Below are 19,675 nucleotides of genomic sequence, written 5' to 3' on the forward strand. Positions count from 1 at the left end.
TGACCTGGGACACCCGCCGCCCGCCGCCCGCTCCCGGCCTCCTTTGCTCGCGCGCTCCGCGGGCTCGGGCTCGGCAGGCTCTGCCCCGGGAGCGCGGAAGGCAGAGGAAGAAGGCAAAACTTCGGTGGGGAGACTCGTCTGAGAAACGTTTTCGGAACACGCGAAGGGAAAAACGACTAGCCCCCGGCGGGGCGGCCTTACCAGCGGAACCACCGGCCAGGATCTGCCGAGAAGCCTCGTTCACGAAGCCGACAGCGGGCTTGGCTGACATCTTCGCAAGCCAGACGACCACTGCTTGGGCTGAGATGCGTGGGCGAGCTCGCCAGCCTGAATGCCGGCCTGCAGAGCCTCTCCTGAGCGAGAGTGCCGGGGCTGGGTTAGTCCTTGGGCCAAGTGGCTCCCTGTGGGGCGGCAATCCGGCGACTGCTCGGAGGCGGCGGGCGGTTTGGGCCACAGACTCGCCGCGTGATCTCCGGCGGGTCGGGAACTGCCTGTTGCGCTGCTTCAGGTGCTCCCTCTCGACCCCGCTTTGCTCCCTGGGCTCCGGCAGGGACCCTGAAGGAGAAAAGACACGCAGATGCGATTGGGTTGGTCGACCGCCGCAGATCGGTTTGGTCTCCTAGATTGGCGCCCACGGGTTTCCCTATCAGGAGCCTTCTGCAGAGTTTGTCCAGCTGGCCGCTCTGCCTCTGATAACGCAAGTAAAAAAGTGATCCTGGCCTAGAACTCCAGCGGCAGGGCCCAGGCGACCCTTGCCCTCTGGAAAGCCAGAGCACAGTGCAGTTCTAAAGAAGGGACAGGTGAATAAATTCCTTGGAGTTAGTTGTCCCGAAATTGTGGGCTATAGCAACTAAGTCAAAATAAATCCAATTTACAGGTATCTTACAATTGAGCTACTGTATATAGTACTTTTCTAAGAAATGGTTTTGGCTTAAGGTAATATATCTCATACCTCATCAACTTGAGTTTTATTTACTGAAAGACCAAAAAAAAGAAGGCCTTATTACAAATAAGTCTCTTCTATCTATACCCCACGTCCGTGGGCATCAGCGTAATGTGTGTGTAAGAAAAGTAAATTCATGTTCCAGCCCTGACCTACTGAATCAGAATCACTGGATATAGGGCTCAGAAACCTGTGTTTTAATAAGTTCTCCAGTGATTGTTATGTATGTTAGAGTTTGCGAACCACTGACCCAAATAATCAAGGAACATTAAGTAACTACCAATATATTCTTCTCTGTAAAACGTTTAATTATTCATACTAGCCCTTTAGGATAGTTAGCAAAACAAAAATACTAGTTTATACTATTTTTAAACCACAAGTTGCAAAAACTCTGTAGGAGAGACACAAGATTCTCAAATTTTAGAAAAATACCTGCCACACCCCTAACAGGCAGGAAATGATAGGAGTAAAAGGGAGAATGAGACGCTTTGGAACCCTTATTGTCATATTATTTCTTAAACACGGTACTTAATACTAAACATATTCAGTTTGAACTATATAAAATTGCCATTTTTGAAGGCCATTGAATATCAGCAATATGTAATAAGGTTCAACTTAATATATATGATTTCCAATTAAATGTACAAAATACAATAATTGGTTTTATACTTTGTTTTAATTTCTTAGGCTGAGCTATTAAAAGCTGGTAATGATAATCTGACTGGCAAAATTATTTAAAGTGAGGAATTCGAGAGACTTGCTACTTATGTGATCAGATACGCAAAAACAAATTTTCTCATATTTGATTAAAATTACTAAGTTTGAAATGTTTACCAAGAAATAGTTTTAAGAAACTTTTGCTATTTAGATATAGTAAAAGCTTTTGAGCTATGTTTCAGTCTTTTACTAATTAAATATGAGGTCTTGAGTACAATATAAAATCACTTATTCATTCAAAAAATACTGAGAACCTATTATATACTAAGCACTAAAATCAGAATTTCAGAGCTCCTAATGTTTTCCTAATTTTCCATTGAAGAAACTAAGTTTCCCAAGATCACACCATAAGTTAATGGTATAGCCAGGATTCCCTCTTCTAATAGCCGTGGCATTATAGATTTAAATATTAACCACAGGCCAAACTACATTCGTTCACACTGAAACCTAAAATAATTAAATGCTACCAAAATTAATTTCATTTACTCATATGTAAGTAGAGAATTTTTTAAAGTTAAAGAAATTTGTTGGATTATTAAATACTATTAAACCCCAGGGCACACACTGAACCAAATTCTACATTCATTCATTGAGAGTTTACTGAGTGTCAGCATTATGAGCTGGCAATGTAACAGTTAAAATCCTCCCTTGGAGCATATAATCTAATGGAAGAGATCATACCATGTTGCAATGTAAGTAAATTTTTGCCTTCCCTAGATTATTTCAGGAAATACAATAATACTCCCAGGTCAAGATTTAAAGACAGCCTTTTGACATCATCCATTATTTCCATGAATATCTTTTTTTTTCATAAATATCTTAATCTCTGAATATTTTAACCTGAGGAGGTGGGTGCAAGTTTGTGGTCTCACTAAGACCTCAATCTCTCAAGATCCCTACAGATTCAGTAAGAAGACTCTCCCAGACATCTTTCCAAATACCCTGTTAGAAAATTGCTACCTCTTTTTAACCTCTCTGCACTAGAACAGATATCTTTGAGTAAAAAAAGCAAGGCCTGATATTACAGGTAGTCTAGTCCTACACCTCCAGATTAGCTGAGGAGATAGGGCCTAGGTATAAGAACATTCTGGAGCTTGGGAGTCAGCCAGTGTCGATCCACAGTCAACAAGTACACACTGAGCTAAGAGCTCTGATTATGGGGCATAGGTCTTATCAGCAGCCAAATTTGCCCATGGCCAGTATTGGAATGCTGGGAGGTTTAGCACTGGGAAAAGTAAAATTTACTTGACCTACTAGTTCAGATTCCTTACACACAATCCATCACATTACTCTTTCTATTATTATTTTACGTAATGCTTTAATATTTGCTGTAATATTAGAGCAAAACTGCTAAAGTATCAAGCTTATATTTTTTAATTATTGATTTACTATATTTAGCTGATCTTGGTTGAGAACTACATAATTAAATTATTGATTTATCAGTTTGCAAAGTGACTAGAAACTAAACCTTTGGGAACCTTAAAATACTTACTGAACTTAAGTATCTGACAATTTCTTTAATATCTTTTTGGAATAAAGTTTTTGTATTGGGCCATTGGATCAGCTACTGTTCAAGACCAAAATAAGTGACTTAAACAAGATAGAACTTTATTTCTCCCTCATGTAATGACACAATTGTAAGCCACAAATAAAGCTCGGGCCAGCAGAGAGGAAGAAAGGTAAGAAGGGCAAAGAAAGCCCTGGAAATTACATAAATCTCATTGGTTAGAACTTGGCCACTAGGGCTAAACCTAGGTACAAGGGAGGTTGGGAAAGGTAGTATTTTGCCGGGTGACAATGTGTCCATAAAAAATATATATACCATTATGGAAAAAGGGAAAAACATATTGGGAAACAACTAGCAGTGTCAACCACAGTTTGGGAAAAGGTTTAGGAACAAAGAGCTATACTTTAAAATTATAGTATTTGCTCATTTTGAAAGATTTTGTTTTCCTCAAGTCTAAAGTTTATCTTCATCAGTTTCTAACTGGAAAATGCTGTATAATCCCATGGTACTCAATGTACTATAACTGCAAGTCACATTTTAAAATACCATTCCCTGAAAGATACATAGCCATTGTAGGCTAGAGACTCTCTTCTTTAGATGTCAAAACACACTCTCTAGGGCTTCCCTGGTGGCGCAGTGGTTAAGAATCTGCCTGCCAATTCAGGGGACATGGGTTTGAGCCCTGGTCCAGGAAGATTCCACATGCCATGGAGCAACTAATCCCGTGCGCCACAACTACTGAGCCTGTGCTCTAGAGCCTGCGAGCCACAACTACTGAGCCCACGTGCCACAACTACTGAAGCCCACGTGCCTAGAGCCCATGCTTCGCAACAAGAGAAGCCACCGCAATGAGAAGGCCATGCACCGCATCGAAGAGGGGCCCCCTGCTCGCCGCAACTAGAGAAAGCCCACGCACAGCAACGAAGACCCAACACAGCCAAAAATAAATAAATAAAATTTTTTAAAAAAGATTATTCACTAAAACATTAAAAAAAAAAAACACTCTCTATATACACACAGACACACAAATGCAGAATTTAGCATACATGGAGCCCATCCATGGAATACGGTGGGAAGTTGGGAAGAGTGGTCTGTGGATACCAGATTAAGAAATCTTGACCAATAGAAGAGAATATAACTCTTGAACTATTCAAAAGACCTATTATTCTAGAATATTCTTATGCAGAAGTATTAGAGGTATTAAAGAAATGCTGTTTGCAAATGAAAGACTCTTATGTGCTTTAAAATCTGCCGGTCTGAGTATCACTGCTCTAAGCTCTCAGTGATTTATAACTTACAGATACCAAAGCATCATATTATTTAGGACAGATCTTAGGTTCTGATGCATTAGATTATCCTATCACCTAACAGAGCACTTCTAAGTTCCAAGGGACTTTAACTGGGCAGTATGGACAAAATAATTACTTGAGAAGCTTTTTTCAATATATTATTGTGATATAAGAACAACACTTAGAGGCCATTTATATTACAGAGTTCTGTTATTTGAGATGTAACTGTGAATCTAGGAGTTAAGGCCTCTGAGCTGTCAACATGCAGAAATCCATGCACTCTCCTCCTAGGAGCCTCCCAGGTTCACTTAGAACTAATTTTAGACCCAATTCTAAAAAGGTTGATAGGGTGGATATCTAATATCTTGGTTCACAGCAGATTAGAAAAAACAAACTAAGAGAATAGGGCAGGGACCTTCCTGGCGGCAAAGTGGTTAAGACTCTGTGCTCCCAATGCAGGGGGCCCGGGTTCAATCCCCAGTCAGGGAGTTAGATCCCACATGCATGCCACAACTAAGAGTTTGCATGCCACAACTAAGGAGCCAGCGAGCCGCAACTAAGAAGCCCACCTGCCACAACTAAGGAGCATACCTGCCACAACTAAGAAGCACGCCTGCCACAACCAAGACCCCATGCAACCAAATAAATAAAATAAATAAATATTTTTAGAAAGAGAGAATAGGGCAGAGGGAAATCGAGAGATTATAGAAAAGTGAAGAGCAATCTGCAACCTTCAGGCCATATTCAGCCTGCCTTGCAAATTGTAATAATTACAATATTCATATAATGCTTACTTATGCAAGGCACTGGGCTAAGAATTTCGTTACCCATTATCTCATTCATAATATCATAGAGATATTCTCATCTTACAAATGAGGAAATTCTGGCACAGAGGTTAGGTAACTTTTGCCTGAAGTCACACTGAATATTTGAGATATTATTTGAACCTAAGTATATATAATTTAGGAGGCCTATTTCTGAATCACTAGCTATATTGTTTTTATGGTCTAATTGTTATTTCAGCTTTTCTACCCATACAGAAAAGACGTACAATTATTCAGAGTAAATAGCTTGTGGTAAAGTCAAAGGACTTTCATAAACAATGACTTGATAATATGTATCAGGAACTTTATACATCTGAAGTTAGAAAAGCACTAACTTCAGTGCCATAAATTTTATTATGTGTAAATAGTGTGAATTTTCTATTTATCAAGTCAGGGTTTCTTGACAACAGCACCATTGACATTGTGGGCCAGATAATTCTTTGTTACAGGAAGGTGTCCTGTGCAATGCCAGATATTTAGCAGCATTCCTAGTCTCTACCCACTAGCTGCCAGTAGCAACTCCTTCCCCATTTGTGACAACCAAAAATGTCTCCAGACATAGCCAGATGTCCCCTGCAGGGGAAAAGTGCCCTTAGTTGAGAAGCACTGGTTTAAGTAAAAGAGCTAATATAATAGTGAAGCCTATTTTAACTTTCGACAATCATGGAATGACAGATCTGGAAGAGACTTTAATCGATTTCTTATTTGACAGTTCAGGAGACTGAGATGTGAAGAGATTGAGGGCCTTGGCTAAATTACCAAACTATTTAGGGGAAGAGTTGGGTGGGAAAGCCTGACATTTCCTGACTTCAGAACTGATAATCTAGGCATTGATGTCTGGGCTATTTCCCATAAATTGAATTGAATATTGTGGTTACAGTAGCCAGAGTGATCCTTTTAAAGCATGTTTCACATATTACTCACCTGTTCTAAGCCATCCAGTGGTTTCCTGTCATCCTTAGAATAGAATCCAATGTCTTAGCCATAGCCCTAAAGATCCTATGTAATTTGGCTTAGGGCTACCTCCTCAGACTCTTTTCCTAATCCTTTTCTCTTTCACCCTGCTCTCGTCACACTGATTTTGGGGGGCATTCCTTTGAACATTCCCAAGCATGCTCCCCCTCTTTGCATTTTGCTTTTCCTTATGCCAGGAAGGTCCTTTTCCTAGACATTCCCATGACTTGCTTCTTCACTTCTTTCAGGCCATCGACACAAATATTACTTTGACAGGCAGGCTTTACCTGTGTAAAATTGTACTTCTCCTTAATCTTTTCACACTTTATCTAGACTGATTTATTTTTCTTCATTACAATTTTCAACACCTAGATATATTCTGTATTTTTTTGTTTATTCTTAGTCTTTTCCTCCTTCTGAATGTAAAGTCCATGAAAAAGTGACTGTCATACTGCCTGGCACATAGTAGGCATGTAATAAATATTAATTCAGTGTATGAATCATAGTCATGCCAGAAGAACACCTCATACCCTTTAAGTCATCACTCCTCATTTACCCCTTCCCCAGCTTCTGGCAACCACTGATATACTTTCTGTCTCTATGGATTGGCCTATTCTGAATGTTTCATATAAAAGGAATCATACAATATGTAACCATTCATGTCTGACTTCTTTCACTTAGCACCATATTTTAGAAATGCATCCAAGTTGTAGGATGTATCAGTACTCCATTCCTTTTTATGACCGAATAATATCCCATTGTATGTTGCATATTTTGTTTATCCATTCATTTGTTGATAGACATTTGGATTGTTTCCACCTTTAGGCTATTATGAATAATGCTGCTATAAACATTTGTGTACAAGTCTCATTTCTCTTAGGTATATACATAGGAGTGGAATTACTGGAACTACCAACTGTTTTCCACAGTGGCTTTACCATTTTACACTTCCACAGCAATTTACAAAGCTTCCTGTGCCTCTGCATTCCTCCCCAAACTTGTTATTTTCCATTTAAAAAAAAATTATAGCCATCATTGTTGGTTTGAGAATGTGAAGTGGTATCACATTGTGGCTTTGATTTGCATTTCCTCAATGACCAATGAAGTTAGCCATCTTTTTCATGTGCTTGTTGGCCATTTGTATATCTTCTTTGGAAAAATGTCTATTAAAGCCCATTCATTGCTCATTTTTTAATTGGGTTGTTTGTCTTTTTGCTATTGAGCTGTAAGAGTTCTTTGTACATTCTGGATATTAAACTTTATCAGATATATGATTTGCAAATGTTTCTTCCATTCTTTATTTTCTTGATAATGTCCTTTGATGCACAAGTTTTTAATTTTCATGAAATCCAAAAGCTGAATAGTCTATTCTTTCCCCACTGAATGGCCCTGGGACCCTTGTCGAAAATCAATTGGCCATAGATACTTGGGTTTCTTTCTGGGCTCTCTATTCTTTCCATTGGTCAATATGTCTATCCTTATGCCTGTACCTATTTTGATTAATATAGCTTTGAAAACTTTGAAATCAGAACACGTAAGTTCTCCAGCTTTTTCTTTTTCAATATTGTCTTGACTATTTGGAGGCCCTTGCAATTCCATATGAACTTGAGCATCAGCTTGTTGATTTATGTAAGAAAGGCCATTGGAATTTTGATAGGGATTGGACTGAAGCTGCAGGTCACTTTGGACAGTATTACCATCTTAACAATATTAACAATATTAAGTCTTCTAATCTATGAATATGGACTGCCTTTCCATTTAATTATCTTTAATTTCTTTCAACACTGCTTTGTAGTTTTTAGTATACAAACCTTTCACTTCCTTGGTTAAATTTATTACTAGGTATTTTATTATTTTGGATGCTGTAGTAAGTGAATTTTTAAAAATTTCCTTTTGGATAATTCATTGCTGGTATATGGAAACACAACTGATTTTTGTATATTGATATTGTAACCTGCAACTCTGCTGAATTCATGTATTAATTTTTTGGTGGATTCTTCATGATTTTTTTCTACATAGAATCATTTCCTTTGCAAATAGAGATAGTTTTACTTCTTTTCCAGTTTGGAGGCCTTTTCTTTCTTTCTTGAATAATTGCTCTCTCTAGGACTTCCAGTACAATGCTGAATAGCAGTGATGAAATTAGGTGTTCTTGTCTTGTTCCTGACATTAAATATGATGTTTTTCATAAATGCTTTTTATCATGTTAAGGAAGTTTCCTTCTATTCCTATTTTGCTGAGTGTTTTAACATGAAAGGAGTTTGAATTTTGTCAATTGATTTTTCTACATCTATTGAGATAATCACGTAGGTATTTTTCTTTTGTTACATTAATATGATGTACTACATGGATTGATTCTATTATGTCAAAACACCTTTTTATTCTTCAAAAGTGGGATAAATCTCACTTGTTCATGGAGTGTAATCCTTTTAATGTGCTTTTGAATTTGGTTTGCTACTATATTTGCATTGTAAGGGATATTGGTCCGTAGTTTTCTTGTGATATCTTTTTCTAGCTTTGGTAGCAGGGAAATGCTGGTCTCATAGAATGTATTAGGAAGTATTTCCTCCTCTCTATTTTTTGAAAAAGTTTGAGTAGAATCAGTGTTAATTCTTTAAATGTTTGGTAGAATTCATCTGTGAAGCCATCTGGTCTTGAACTTGTTTTTATTGGAATGGTTTTAATTACTGATTCAATCTCTTTACTTGTAGGTCTGTTGAGATTTTCTATTCTAGAGTAAGTTTTGGTAATGTATTTTGAGGAATGTGTCCATTTCATCTAAATTATTTATTTGTTGGCATACAACTGTACATAATATTCTCTTATAATTCTTTCAACTTCTGTAAGGCCAGTAGTAATGTCCCCACTTTCATTTCTCATTTTATTAACATCTTCTCTCTTTTTTCTTAGTCAATGTTGCTGAAGTTTTGAAAATTTTAAAACATTTTTGAAGAACCAACTTTTGGTTTAGCTAATTTTATTTTTTCCCCTATTCTCTATTTCATTCATCTCAGCTGTAATCTTATTTCTTTCCTTCTGCTGTTTTCTCCATTTTCTAATTCCTTAAAGTGTAAAGTTAAGCTATTGATTTGAGATGTCTTCTTTTTTAATATAGTCATCTACAGCTATGAATTTCCCTCTGAGCACTGCTTTTGTTGCATCCCATAACCTTGGTATGTTGTGTTTTCATTTTCGTGTTTCTCAAGTTATTGATATGGGTTGAATTGTCCTCTAAAAAAGATGAGTTGAAGTCCTAATCCCCAGTACCTCAGAATATGACCTATTTGGAAATAGGGTATTTACAGAGTAATCAAATTAAAATGAGGTCATTAGGGTGACCCTAGTCCAATATGATGTATCCTTATAAAAAGAGGAAATTTAGGCACAGGTAGACATGCACAGAGGGAAGACTATGTGAAGAGACGTGGAAAATGCCACTTAATTACAGCTGTCTGTAGTATATTTTGAACTCAGGAAGTGTGAGGCCTCCACTTTGTTCTTCTTTCTCAAGATTGCTTCAGCTCCTCAGAGGGTTTTGTGGCTCCAAATGAATTTTACGATTTTTTTCTACTTTTGTACAAAATGCCATTGGGATTTTGATAGGGATTGCACTGAATCTGTAGATCACTTTGGGTAGTATGGACATTTTAAAAATATTGTCTTCCAATTTACAAGCATGAATGTCTTTCCATTTATTTGTACCTTCTTTGATTTCTTTTAGAAATATTTTAGGGTTCTCAGTGTACAAGTCTTTCACTTCCTTAGTTAAGTTTATTGCTAATTATTTTATCCTTTTTCATGCTATAGTAAGTGCAATCATTTTCTTAATTTCCTTTTCAGGTTGGTCATTGTTAGTGTATAGAAACATAACTGATTTCTGTGCATTGATTTTTATATCCTAAAACCTTGCTGAAATTGTTTATTAGTTGTAGTAGCTTCATTGTGGAACCTTTAGGATTTTCAAAGTATAAAATAATATCATCTGCGAAGAGAGCTAATTTTACTTCTTTATTTCCAATGTGGATGTCTTTTATTAGTTTTTCTTGCCTGACTGATCTGACTAGGAATCCCTGTTTTATGTTGAATAGTAATGGGGAGAGTGCGCATCCTTGCCTTGTTCCTGATCTTAGGGGAAAAGCTTTCAGACTTTCACCACTGAGCATGATGTTTGCTATAGGCTTTTTATTATGTTGAGATAGTTTCCTTCTATTCTTAGTTTTGTTGGGTCTTTTTTTTTTATTTTTAAAAAGTACTAATTAATTAAATAATTAATTTTGGCTGTGCTGGGTCTTAGTTGTGGCATGCGGGATCTTTGTTACAGCATGTGGGATCTTTAGTTGCGGCACACGGACTTCTTAGTGGCAGCACATGGGCTTCTTTCTTGGGGCATGTGGGCTTCTTAGTTGCAACATGTGGAATTCTTAGTTGCAGCATGTGGACTCTTAGTTGTGGCATGCATGTGGGATCTAGTTCCCTGACCAGGGATCAAACCTGGGCCCCCTGCATTGGGAGCATGGAGTCTTACCCTCTGGAACACGAGGAAAGTCCCTGTTTCACGTAATCATGAAAGAGTGTTCAGTTTTGTCAAATTCTTTCTGTTTCAATTGAGATGGTTATGTGGTTTTTGTCCTTTGTTTTGTTAATGTAGTATATTATATTGATTGATTTCTGTATGTTGAAAAATCCTTGCATTCCAGGTAAAAATCCCACTTGGTGATGGTAGATAATCATTTTAATGTGCTGTTGGATTCAATTTGGGAGTATTCTGTTGAGGATTTTTTCATCATTGTTCATCAGGGCTGTTGGTCTGTAGTTTTCTCTTTTTGTGTCTTTGGTTTTGGTATCAAAGTATGCTGGCCTCAAAGGATGAGTTTGAAAGTGTGCTTTCCTCTTCAATTCTTTGGAAGTCTGAGGAGGATTGGTGTTAATTCTTAAATGTTTAGTAGAATTCTCCAGTGAAGCCATCTGGTCCAGAACTTTTCTTTGTTGGGAGGTTTTTGATTACTGTTTCAATCTTCTTACTAGTTATAGGTCTTTCAGATTTTTTATTTCTTCTTAATTCAATCTTGGTAGGTTGTGTGTTTCTAGGAATTTATCAACTTCTCCTAGGTTAAACATTTTGTTGGCATATAATTGTTTATAGTTGTCGCTTGTGGTCCTTTTAAATTCTGTGACATCAATGATAATGTCTCCTATTTCATTTCTAATTTAATTATGAGTCTTTTTTTTTTTCTTAGTCTACGTAAGGGCTTATCAATTTTGTTGATCTTTAAAAAGATCAACTTTGGCTTCGTTGATTTTTTAAATTGTTTTTCTAGTCTATTTCATTTATCTCTGCTCTAATCTTTATTATTTCTGCCCTTCTTTTAATTTTAGGCTGCCTTTGGTCTCCTTTTCCTAGCTCCTTGAGGTCTAAAATTAGGTTGTTGACTTGAGATCTTTTTTTTTTAATGTAAGCATTTACTACTATAAACTTCCCAATTAGTATTCCTTTTGCTTCATCCCCTAGTTTTGGTACGTTGTAGTTTTGTCTCCAGATAGTTGCTAAATTCTCTTGTGATTTCTTCTTTGACCTACTGGTTATTTAATAGTGAGTTATTTAATTTCCATATATTTATGGATTTTCCTGTTTTCCTTGTTGTTGATTTCTAGTTTCATTTCACTGTGATTGGAGAAGGTACTTTATATTTCAAACTTCTTAAATTTGTTAAGACTTGTTTTCTGGCCTAACATATGTTGGAAATGTTCCATGTGTGCTTAAGAATGTGTATTCTGCTATTGTTGGGTGTAGTGTTGTTTATGTCTGTTAGGTTGAACTGGTCTATAGTGTTGTTCAAGTTTTCTGTTTCCTTATTTGATCTTCTGTTTTGCTGTTCTACCTCTAATTGAAAGTTGGGTATTAAAGTCTCCTATTATTATATTGTAATCTATTTCTCCCTTCAGTTCTGTCAATGTTTGCTTCATATATTTAGGAGTTCTAATGTTAGGTGCACGTATATTTATAAATTGTTACGTCTTGCTGGTGAATTGACACTTTTATCATTATATAATGTCCATCTTTGTCTCTTGTGACAGTTTCTATCTTAAAGTCTATTTTATCTGGGACTTCCCTGGTGGCACAGTGGTTAAGAATTTGCCTGCCAGTGCAGGGGTCATGGGTTAGAGCCCTGGTCCCAGAAGATCCCACATGCCATGGAGCAACTAAGCCCATGTGCAACAACTACTGAGCCTGCGCTCTAGAGCCCGCGAGCCACAACTACTGAAGCCCGTGTGCCTAGAGCCTGTGCTCCACAACAAGAGAAGCCACCACAATGAGAAGCCTGCACACCGAAATGAAGAGTAGCCCCCACTTGCTGCAACTAGAGAAAGCCCACATGCAGCAATGAAGACCCAACACAGCCAAAAATTTTAAAAATAAAAATAAATTAAAAGTCTATTTTATCTGATTCAAGTATGGCCATTCCTGCTCTCTGCAAGTTCTGATTGTATGGAATATCTTTTTTCTTCCTTTCACTTTTAACCTGTGTTTCCTTAGATCTAAAGGGAGTCTCTTGTAGGCAACACATAGTTGATCTTGTTTCCTCATCCATTTAGCCAATGTACATATTTGAATTGGGGTGTTTAATACATTTACATTTAAAGTAATTACTAATAGGGAAGGACTTCCTATTGTCGTTTTTTTTTTTAAAGATTTAATTTTATTTTTATTACTTTGTCTGTGTTGGGTCTTTGTTGCTTTGCGCGGGCTTTCTCTAGTTGTGGTGAGTGGGGGCTACTCTTCCTTGTGGTGCAGAGGCTTCTCATTGCAGTGGCTTCTCTTGTTGCGGAGCATGGGCTCTAGGCACGTGGGCTTCAGTAGTTGCGGCACACAGGCTCAGTAGTTGTGGCTCACGGGCTCTAGAGCGCAGGCTCCATAGTTGTGATGCATGGGCTTAGTTGCTCCACAGCATGGGGGATCTTCCTGGACCCATGTCCCTTGCATTGGCAGGTGGATTCTTATCCAATGCACCACCAGGGAAGTCCCACCATTTTCTTAATTGCTTTTTGTATGTCTTGTAGTTTTTTTCCTATCCTTTCGTTTATTCTTGTCATTTTTAAATGTCTCATTGATTTTTTTTATAGTGACATGTTTTGATTCCCTTCTCCTTCCCCATTATGCATATTCTATGTATTTTCCTTGTGGTTACCATTGCAATCACCTAAAACATCTTAAAGTTGTAACAATCTACTTTAACCTGATAAAAAATTAATTTCAATTGCATATAAAAACTCTATTCCTTTACATCTCTGTCCCACCCTGTATTTTGACACACACAAAAGATGACTTCTTTTTATGTTGCATATCCATTAACACAGATCTGTAATTACTTCTCATGATTTCATGTTTTAAATTCTATACCACATTTAAAAGTGATTGATGCATCTACATTACAATACTGTAGGATTCTATATTTGTCTATAAATTTATCTTTACCAGGGAGTTTTATATTTTCATACGGTTTTGTGTTGCTGTTTATCATTCTTTCACTTCAACTTGAATGGTTTCCTTCAGCATTTCTTGTAGGGCAGGACTAGTGGTGAGGAACTCCTTCAGATTTTATTTATCTGGCAAAGTCTTTTTCTCCTCTGTTATTCAAAGACATTTTTGCAGAATATAGTATTCTTGATTGGCAGTTTTTTCTTTTTCCTTCAGCACTTTGAATTCATCATTCCACTCCCTTCTAGCCTGAAAAGTTTCAACTTAGAAATCTGCTTGTATTCTAATAGAAGCTCCTTTGTACAGGACAAGTTGTTTTTCTCTTGCCATTTTCAAGATTCACTCTTTGTCTCTGATTTTTGATAGTCTGATTATAATGTATCTCAGTGCAGGTCTTTACATTTATCTAGTTGGAGTTTTTGAGCCTCCTGAATTTGTATGTCCATTTCTCTCAGATTTGGTGAGACTGCAGTCATTATTTCTTCAAATAGGCTCTCTGTCCTCTCTTTTTCTTCTCCTTCTGGGACTCCCATTATGCTTATGTTATTCTACATGTTGGTGTCCCACAAGTCCCTTAGCCTCTCTTCATTTCTCTTCATTCTTTTTTCTTCTTGTTCCTCTGCCTAAGTGATTTTGAAAATCCTGTGTTCGATTCCACTGATTCTTCTCTCTCTGGTGAAGAATTCAGTTTCAGAATTTGTTTGTGTCTTCTCCATAGTTTCTACCTCTTTGTTAATGTTCTCATTTGTTAATGTATTGTTTTCCTGACTTCATCAATTATTGATCTGTGCTCTCTTTTAATTCACTGAGCATCCATATGGTGGTTATTTTGAATTCTTTGGTAACTCATATATCTCCATTTCTTTAGGGTAGGTATCAAATTTAATTTTTCTTTCAATGGGTCATGTTTCCCTGTTTCTTTGTATGGCTTGTCATCCTCTGTTGGGACTTCAGCATTTGAAAAATCAGCCACCTCTCCCAGGTTTTGTGGTCTGGTTTCATACAGGGAGGACTTTCTACAATCAATCCAGCTAGAGATCCTGGAGACCTCTTAAAGCCTTATCTGGAGATGTGACCACTTTGGGCTTGTGCGTGTAATCTAATAATTGAAGAGGTTTGCCAGTTTCTACTCAGGATCTCCCTCTGGCACCTGTCTGCAATACTGTGGCCTCTGTGGCGCAGTAGTAAGCTGTAGTACTGGACTTCCACCTAGCTTCTGTCTGTAGTATGGTGGACTCTGGGGCACATTGATTGCTTTTGTTCTCAGCAGCCCCAAACTGGCCACCCATTCTTGTCAATACTTAGATTCAGGCAAGATAGAAACCAGTCACTCAGGCACTTTCTTGAAAATTCAGATCACTGGACATGTGTTCTACTCCCTTCTCTCCTCAGGGAGAAGATGGGAGTTGAGGGTTTCCTCCCAATCATGTTATATTGGGGGTGGATCACTTGCAAGTGAGTGCCACAAAATTTCCCACTAGGCATTGGTACAGTTGGTTTCACACTAACCTTGGGTGCAGGACCTACTTAACTGGTTTCTGGACTTCTCACAAAGACAATTGGCCCATGTATTATTGTTAAGTTTGTGTCTCCATGGGAGAAGGAGGGTATGGGGTTGCATATTCTGCCATTTTCTTAATGTCACTCCTGATTTTAATCCTTTTAAATGAATTTGTATTTATGATATAGATTATGGTCTGTCTTGGAATATTTTATGCAGACCTGAAAAGAAAGTGTATCCTGCTGTTAATCGGTGTTCTATAAACGTCAATTAGGTAAGTTGGTTAATAGAGTTGGGGTTGATAGTGTTGTTCAAGTCTTACATACACTTACTGATTTTCTGTCTGCTTGTTCTATCAATTTCTGAGAGATGAGTGTGAAATCTCTGACTATAATTTTATATTAATTGTGAATTTCTCTCTGCGGTGCTAGCACATTTTGCTTTATGTATTTTGAAGGTCTGTTATTAGGTACATAAGAAAGGGAATGGTGGAAGATAAATAGATACTGAGATCAGGAGAGGATTAAGCTCAGAATTGCAAATTAAAACAAGATACCCTTTACAATAAAAATCTATCTATCTATCTAACTAATCTTATAGTTTCTGTTTCTCTAGAGAACCCTGACTAATACACATGACATTCTCAGCTACTTGTGTGCATAATTTTAATTCATTATTTCATTTCCACAACTGATTGGTGTTGCTGGCACATTGTGGGAGGCTGATGATATTTGTGAACTTGACAGTATTCATGATCTGACATTCTTTTGCTCTCTGTAATGAAAAAGAGGTTCATTTTCTTTGCCCTCTCATACTTATCCAACTTATAGTAGGGATAAGGACATAGACAACATCTTTGATAATTAGCTTGAGAAGAGAAGAAAAGCTCTAATTGGTGCCTTTCATTCCTTGTAGACTGGCAACTGTTAGCAAGATAGAGAATGAAAAATGTACATGTGAATGATGGTGGTGGTGCAAGGCGGTTGAGAAAAAATTAGCTCTTGTGGTATGAAAAGTTCAGGAAAAGAACATTAAGGAGTAACCTCAGGTAAGTTGGAGGAAGGACTAAGGAGAAAAGGCATAATGTTTGAACTCACTGAATAAAAACAACAGAAGAAAAAACATGTTACTAAAAGGAAAGAAAATATGGATTTTCTCCTTACCCTGGAGACTTCTGGCATCCAGATAATGAGTTTTAAAAAACCAGGGTTAATGCACCTTTACCCCCCCCAAAAAATAGTATATGCATGTTCTCTAAATTTAACCTATAAATTCATTATTTGACTTTTCTCAGTGTTGTGGTCACTATCTCCCCCTTATTTCTTGTTATTCCTTAGCTAGAAAAAGCAACTTTCCCTCCTTTCTCTTACATAAATTTGAGATGGCCTTAAACCCTTTCACAAATCATTTTTCCTGATTAGGGTACCCTTGCCATCTACTCTGACAAACTATATCACTCCTCTTTTGCCTCATATATTTTTATGGTACTTTTTGTCCATAAATATCTGATTCAGACCTTGACTGAAGTAAAGAAAAATGCATTTCAAAGCTGAATCTATAAACAAAAAACCTCTTCAGAGCACTGTGCATTCATTACAATATAATAACCAAGAGTTTGTGAATATTATAACCTATTTTCTTCCAACTAATTTACATCCAGTTTTTTCATGTTTTCTTTTTTTTTCCACTCCTCTTTTTTACTAAAGTGTAAGTTCCTTTCATTAACTTTAACCACTAACTTGGGAAACTGTCAACACTTCATATTATGCCTGTTCTTCGGGAATGTGTAAGAAATCATCATTATTGCTTATTATGCAAACCCAGAGAGTCCCTGGCACATAGTATGTGCTCAATAACGATGTGGTGTCTTAAGGAGTTAACGTGACATTCGTAAAAGAAATACTGATCTGTAGTGCAAGAAAACCACATGTGAATTACTATCAGCTGTAGTCCTTTCTTGTTTCAACAGGGAGGTACACGAATTGAGGACTTAATTTTTTAATTCTGGAAGGCTCAACATTTTGTCTTAAAGAATCCATATACTGAACGTTAAGTATCCATATCTCTTTCTTAAGTACTTAAATCAAAAGTTAACCATCTCCAAGTTTTAGTCTGAAGCATTCTTTGTCTAGGAGCTAGGTATTGCTTTTTGCTTATCCAACTGGAGTCCAACAGCGGCCTTTTTCATTCAACCATCCCTTCCCAGCACGGCCCTCTTCTCTCCCTGGGGTCCCCTCCCCACTGTCCCTCTCACCCCAAAACACACACAAACAAAACCGGAAACCACAATTCCGCCTGCTCCTGTGGAGACTCGACAACGCTCAAGTTGAGGCCACAAGACACGTTTTTAAGCACGCAGTTTCCCTCCTCTAACCACATTAGGTTTTGTCCGGGGAATATTTTACTCTCACAGAATGCGTCCGTCGTCTCAGACCTGACAACCGTAGCGCCCTGCGGAGCAGCCGAGGGGAGACTACTAACACCGCCTTCTTACTTCCCGAAACTCCAGCGAAGACTTCCCAAGCTCGCTCCGTTGCCCGGAGGCCCCGCCCCCGCCCCCGCCCCCGTCCCCCGTCCCTAGTGGTGCGGCACGCGCATGCCCGGTGTGCGCCGCCTGCCCCCGCCCGGCGCCCGCTCAGCCTCTCCTCCCCTTGGGCCCCCTCGCGCGGCTGGCGGCTGGCTCGCTCCCCGGTCGCGGCCCGTGGGGACGTTCGCAGGCGAGCGCACCTCCCCGCGCGGAAGAGCCCCGGTCTGGGAGGCCCCGAGTGAGCGTCAATTGGTTGACGTGGTGCCTGCGCGTCGGGCCTGAGAAAGTCTGGGCGAGCGCGCAGAGTCGACTCCTGGGGCGGTGCGGGGCGCATCTCAGGTAAACGGGTAGGGTGGGAGGTTTGGGCGACCGGAGAAAAGGAGGAGTGGGTTGAGGCCAGACGTGGAATTTCCGGCCGTAGCCTCCTTGGAGAAGGGGCCGCGCAGAAACTGCACCCGGTGAAGGTTGGCCCCGTGCGGCCGGGAGTGATGGGGCTCCCTCGAAGGTCAGCGTCGTGGGGTCCTCCGGTCTTCTTTCTGGGCATGATTTCAGCATCTTCCCCTGTTTCCTATTACAAGAGTTCTGCAGCTGAGCATATATTCAAGAGTGTAGGTTTTTGTTTGTTTGCTTTTCCCTTAAGAGGCAGTGAATTGGAGGGTTCAGGTCCTGGCTCAACCTATGATTGACTCTGTGCCCTTGAGAGTCACTCATTCGTTTTGTATTTCAGGTCTCACACTTGAAAGTTTCGGCAAAGAATGTGTGCTTCTTTAGGCACGCTGAGCCATGCTGTACAAAGGTACTGTTAGAATTTTTGGGGGTTCACAATGTCTCTGGGCCCACATTTCGCTGACTGGAAGGTGACACCACCCGACAGTTATTTGTCAAGTACTTTAAGCTCCATGGATGAAAGGAACTGGATAAACACAAGATAACAGCATTATTAGACAGGATGTTGTAGAAAGAAAAAACTTTCCACAAGAACAGGCTTTTTGAAAAGCTCCTTTGAACATTTTATGCAGATTAAATCACAGTGGTAGTAGACAAAGGTGAGCCAAAACAAAGGGCCAAACAAAACAACATTTTAAGGAGGTTTTTTTTTTTTTTTCCTTCCCCAGATAACTTTCACAATAACAAGTTACTGGCTTTTCAAAGTTTCTCCTTGGGATCTAGTGTGGAACTAACCTAAAATGACGGTTACATAAACGTGGGTATCCTGTGCAATAGTATACCAAGAGAATTAATTAAAACAAAGCTGCTTTCTATATAAGGTAACAGGAATTAAGATATCTCACTGGGGAGAGGTAATGATGGCAAATCCGAAAAGTGAACGAGAGATGTACACAATTTTCCTTCAAAGGCATAGAGTTTGTAGATATGTTTCTAGTGTGTTAATTATTAAAGCGTAATAGGCACACAGAAAAGTGCATGAATCATAAGTGTACAGCTCATTGAATTTTCACAAAGTGTGCATATCCAAGAAAAAACATTACTTGCATCCTAGAAGCCCCACTTTGTGTCCCCTTTCCAAAGGTAACCGTTATCTCAATTTCTGACATCAATGAATTTACTTATTATTGACTTTATATAAATAGAATCATACAGTTTATAGTCCTTTGTGTCTCACTTTTGCTCAATATTATATTCATGAGATTTATACAAGTTATGTAGCAGTATTCCATCCATTTTTGGGGTATTACCAGTAGGGCTGCTCTGAACATTTTTTGTAAGTACTTTGGTGGACATATGTATACATTTCTGTTGGATGTATACCTACTGGTGAAATGGCTATATTATAGAATATGCAAATATGTATTTCTGGTATACATTACCAAAAAGTTGTTCAAATTAGTTGTCAGTTAACACTCCTGTTATCAGTGTTTGAGAATTTTGGCTCCTGCACATGTTTGCAACATTTAGCATTGTCCTTTTCATTTTA

General features: G+C 38.5%; 2 protein-coding genes across 11 annotated transcripts in view; one reads left to right on the forward strand and one right to left on the reverse strand.

Moving 5' to 3' along the window:
- Positions 1-17,718, reverse strand: part of SLC25A21 (solute carrier family 25 member 21) — a 511,228-nt gene extending 493,510 nt beyond the window's left edge. Inside the window, exons 1-2 of the mRNA XM_059915673.1 lie at positions 17,647-17,718; positions 202-555 (exon numbers count right to left, since the gene is read on the reverse strand). Coding sequence (XP_059771656.1) covers positions 202-271 — 70 coding nt within the window. The 5' untranslated portion in view covers positions 272-555; positions 17,647-17,718. The remainder of the gene's footprint in view (positions 1-201; positions 556-17,646) is intronic.
- Positions 17,719-17,836: 118 nt separating this feature from the next.
- The window catches only part of MIPOL1 (mirror-image polydactyly 1), a 303,329-nt gene continuing 301,490 nt past the window's right edge, over positions 17,837-19,675 (forward strand). For 3 of the 10 annotated variants that reach the window (XM_059914124.1, XM_059914129.1, XM_059914121.1), the window contains exons 1-2: positions 17,837-18,078; positions 18,467-18,535. In XM_059914124.1, coding sequence (XP_059770107.1) covers positions 18,523-18,535 — 13 coding nt within the window. In that variant the 5' untranslated portion in view covers positions 17,837-18,078; positions 18,467-18,522. Of the gene's footprint in view, positions 18,079-18,466; positions 18,536-19,675 lie in introns of those variants that run through there. The other 7 variants (XM_059914123.1, XM_059914122.1, XM_059914128.1 and 4 more) reach the window with 4 other exon arrangements.

The sequence above is a fragment of the Balaenoptera ricei genome, chromosome 2 (assembly GCF_028023285.1).
Source record: "Balaenoptera ricei isolate mBalRic1 chromosome 2, mBalRic1.hap2, whole genome shotgun sequence".
NCBI classification, from domain to species: domain Eukaryota; kingdom Metazoa; phylum Chordata; class Mammalia; order Artiodactyla; family Balaenopteridae; genus Balaenoptera; species Balaenoptera ricei.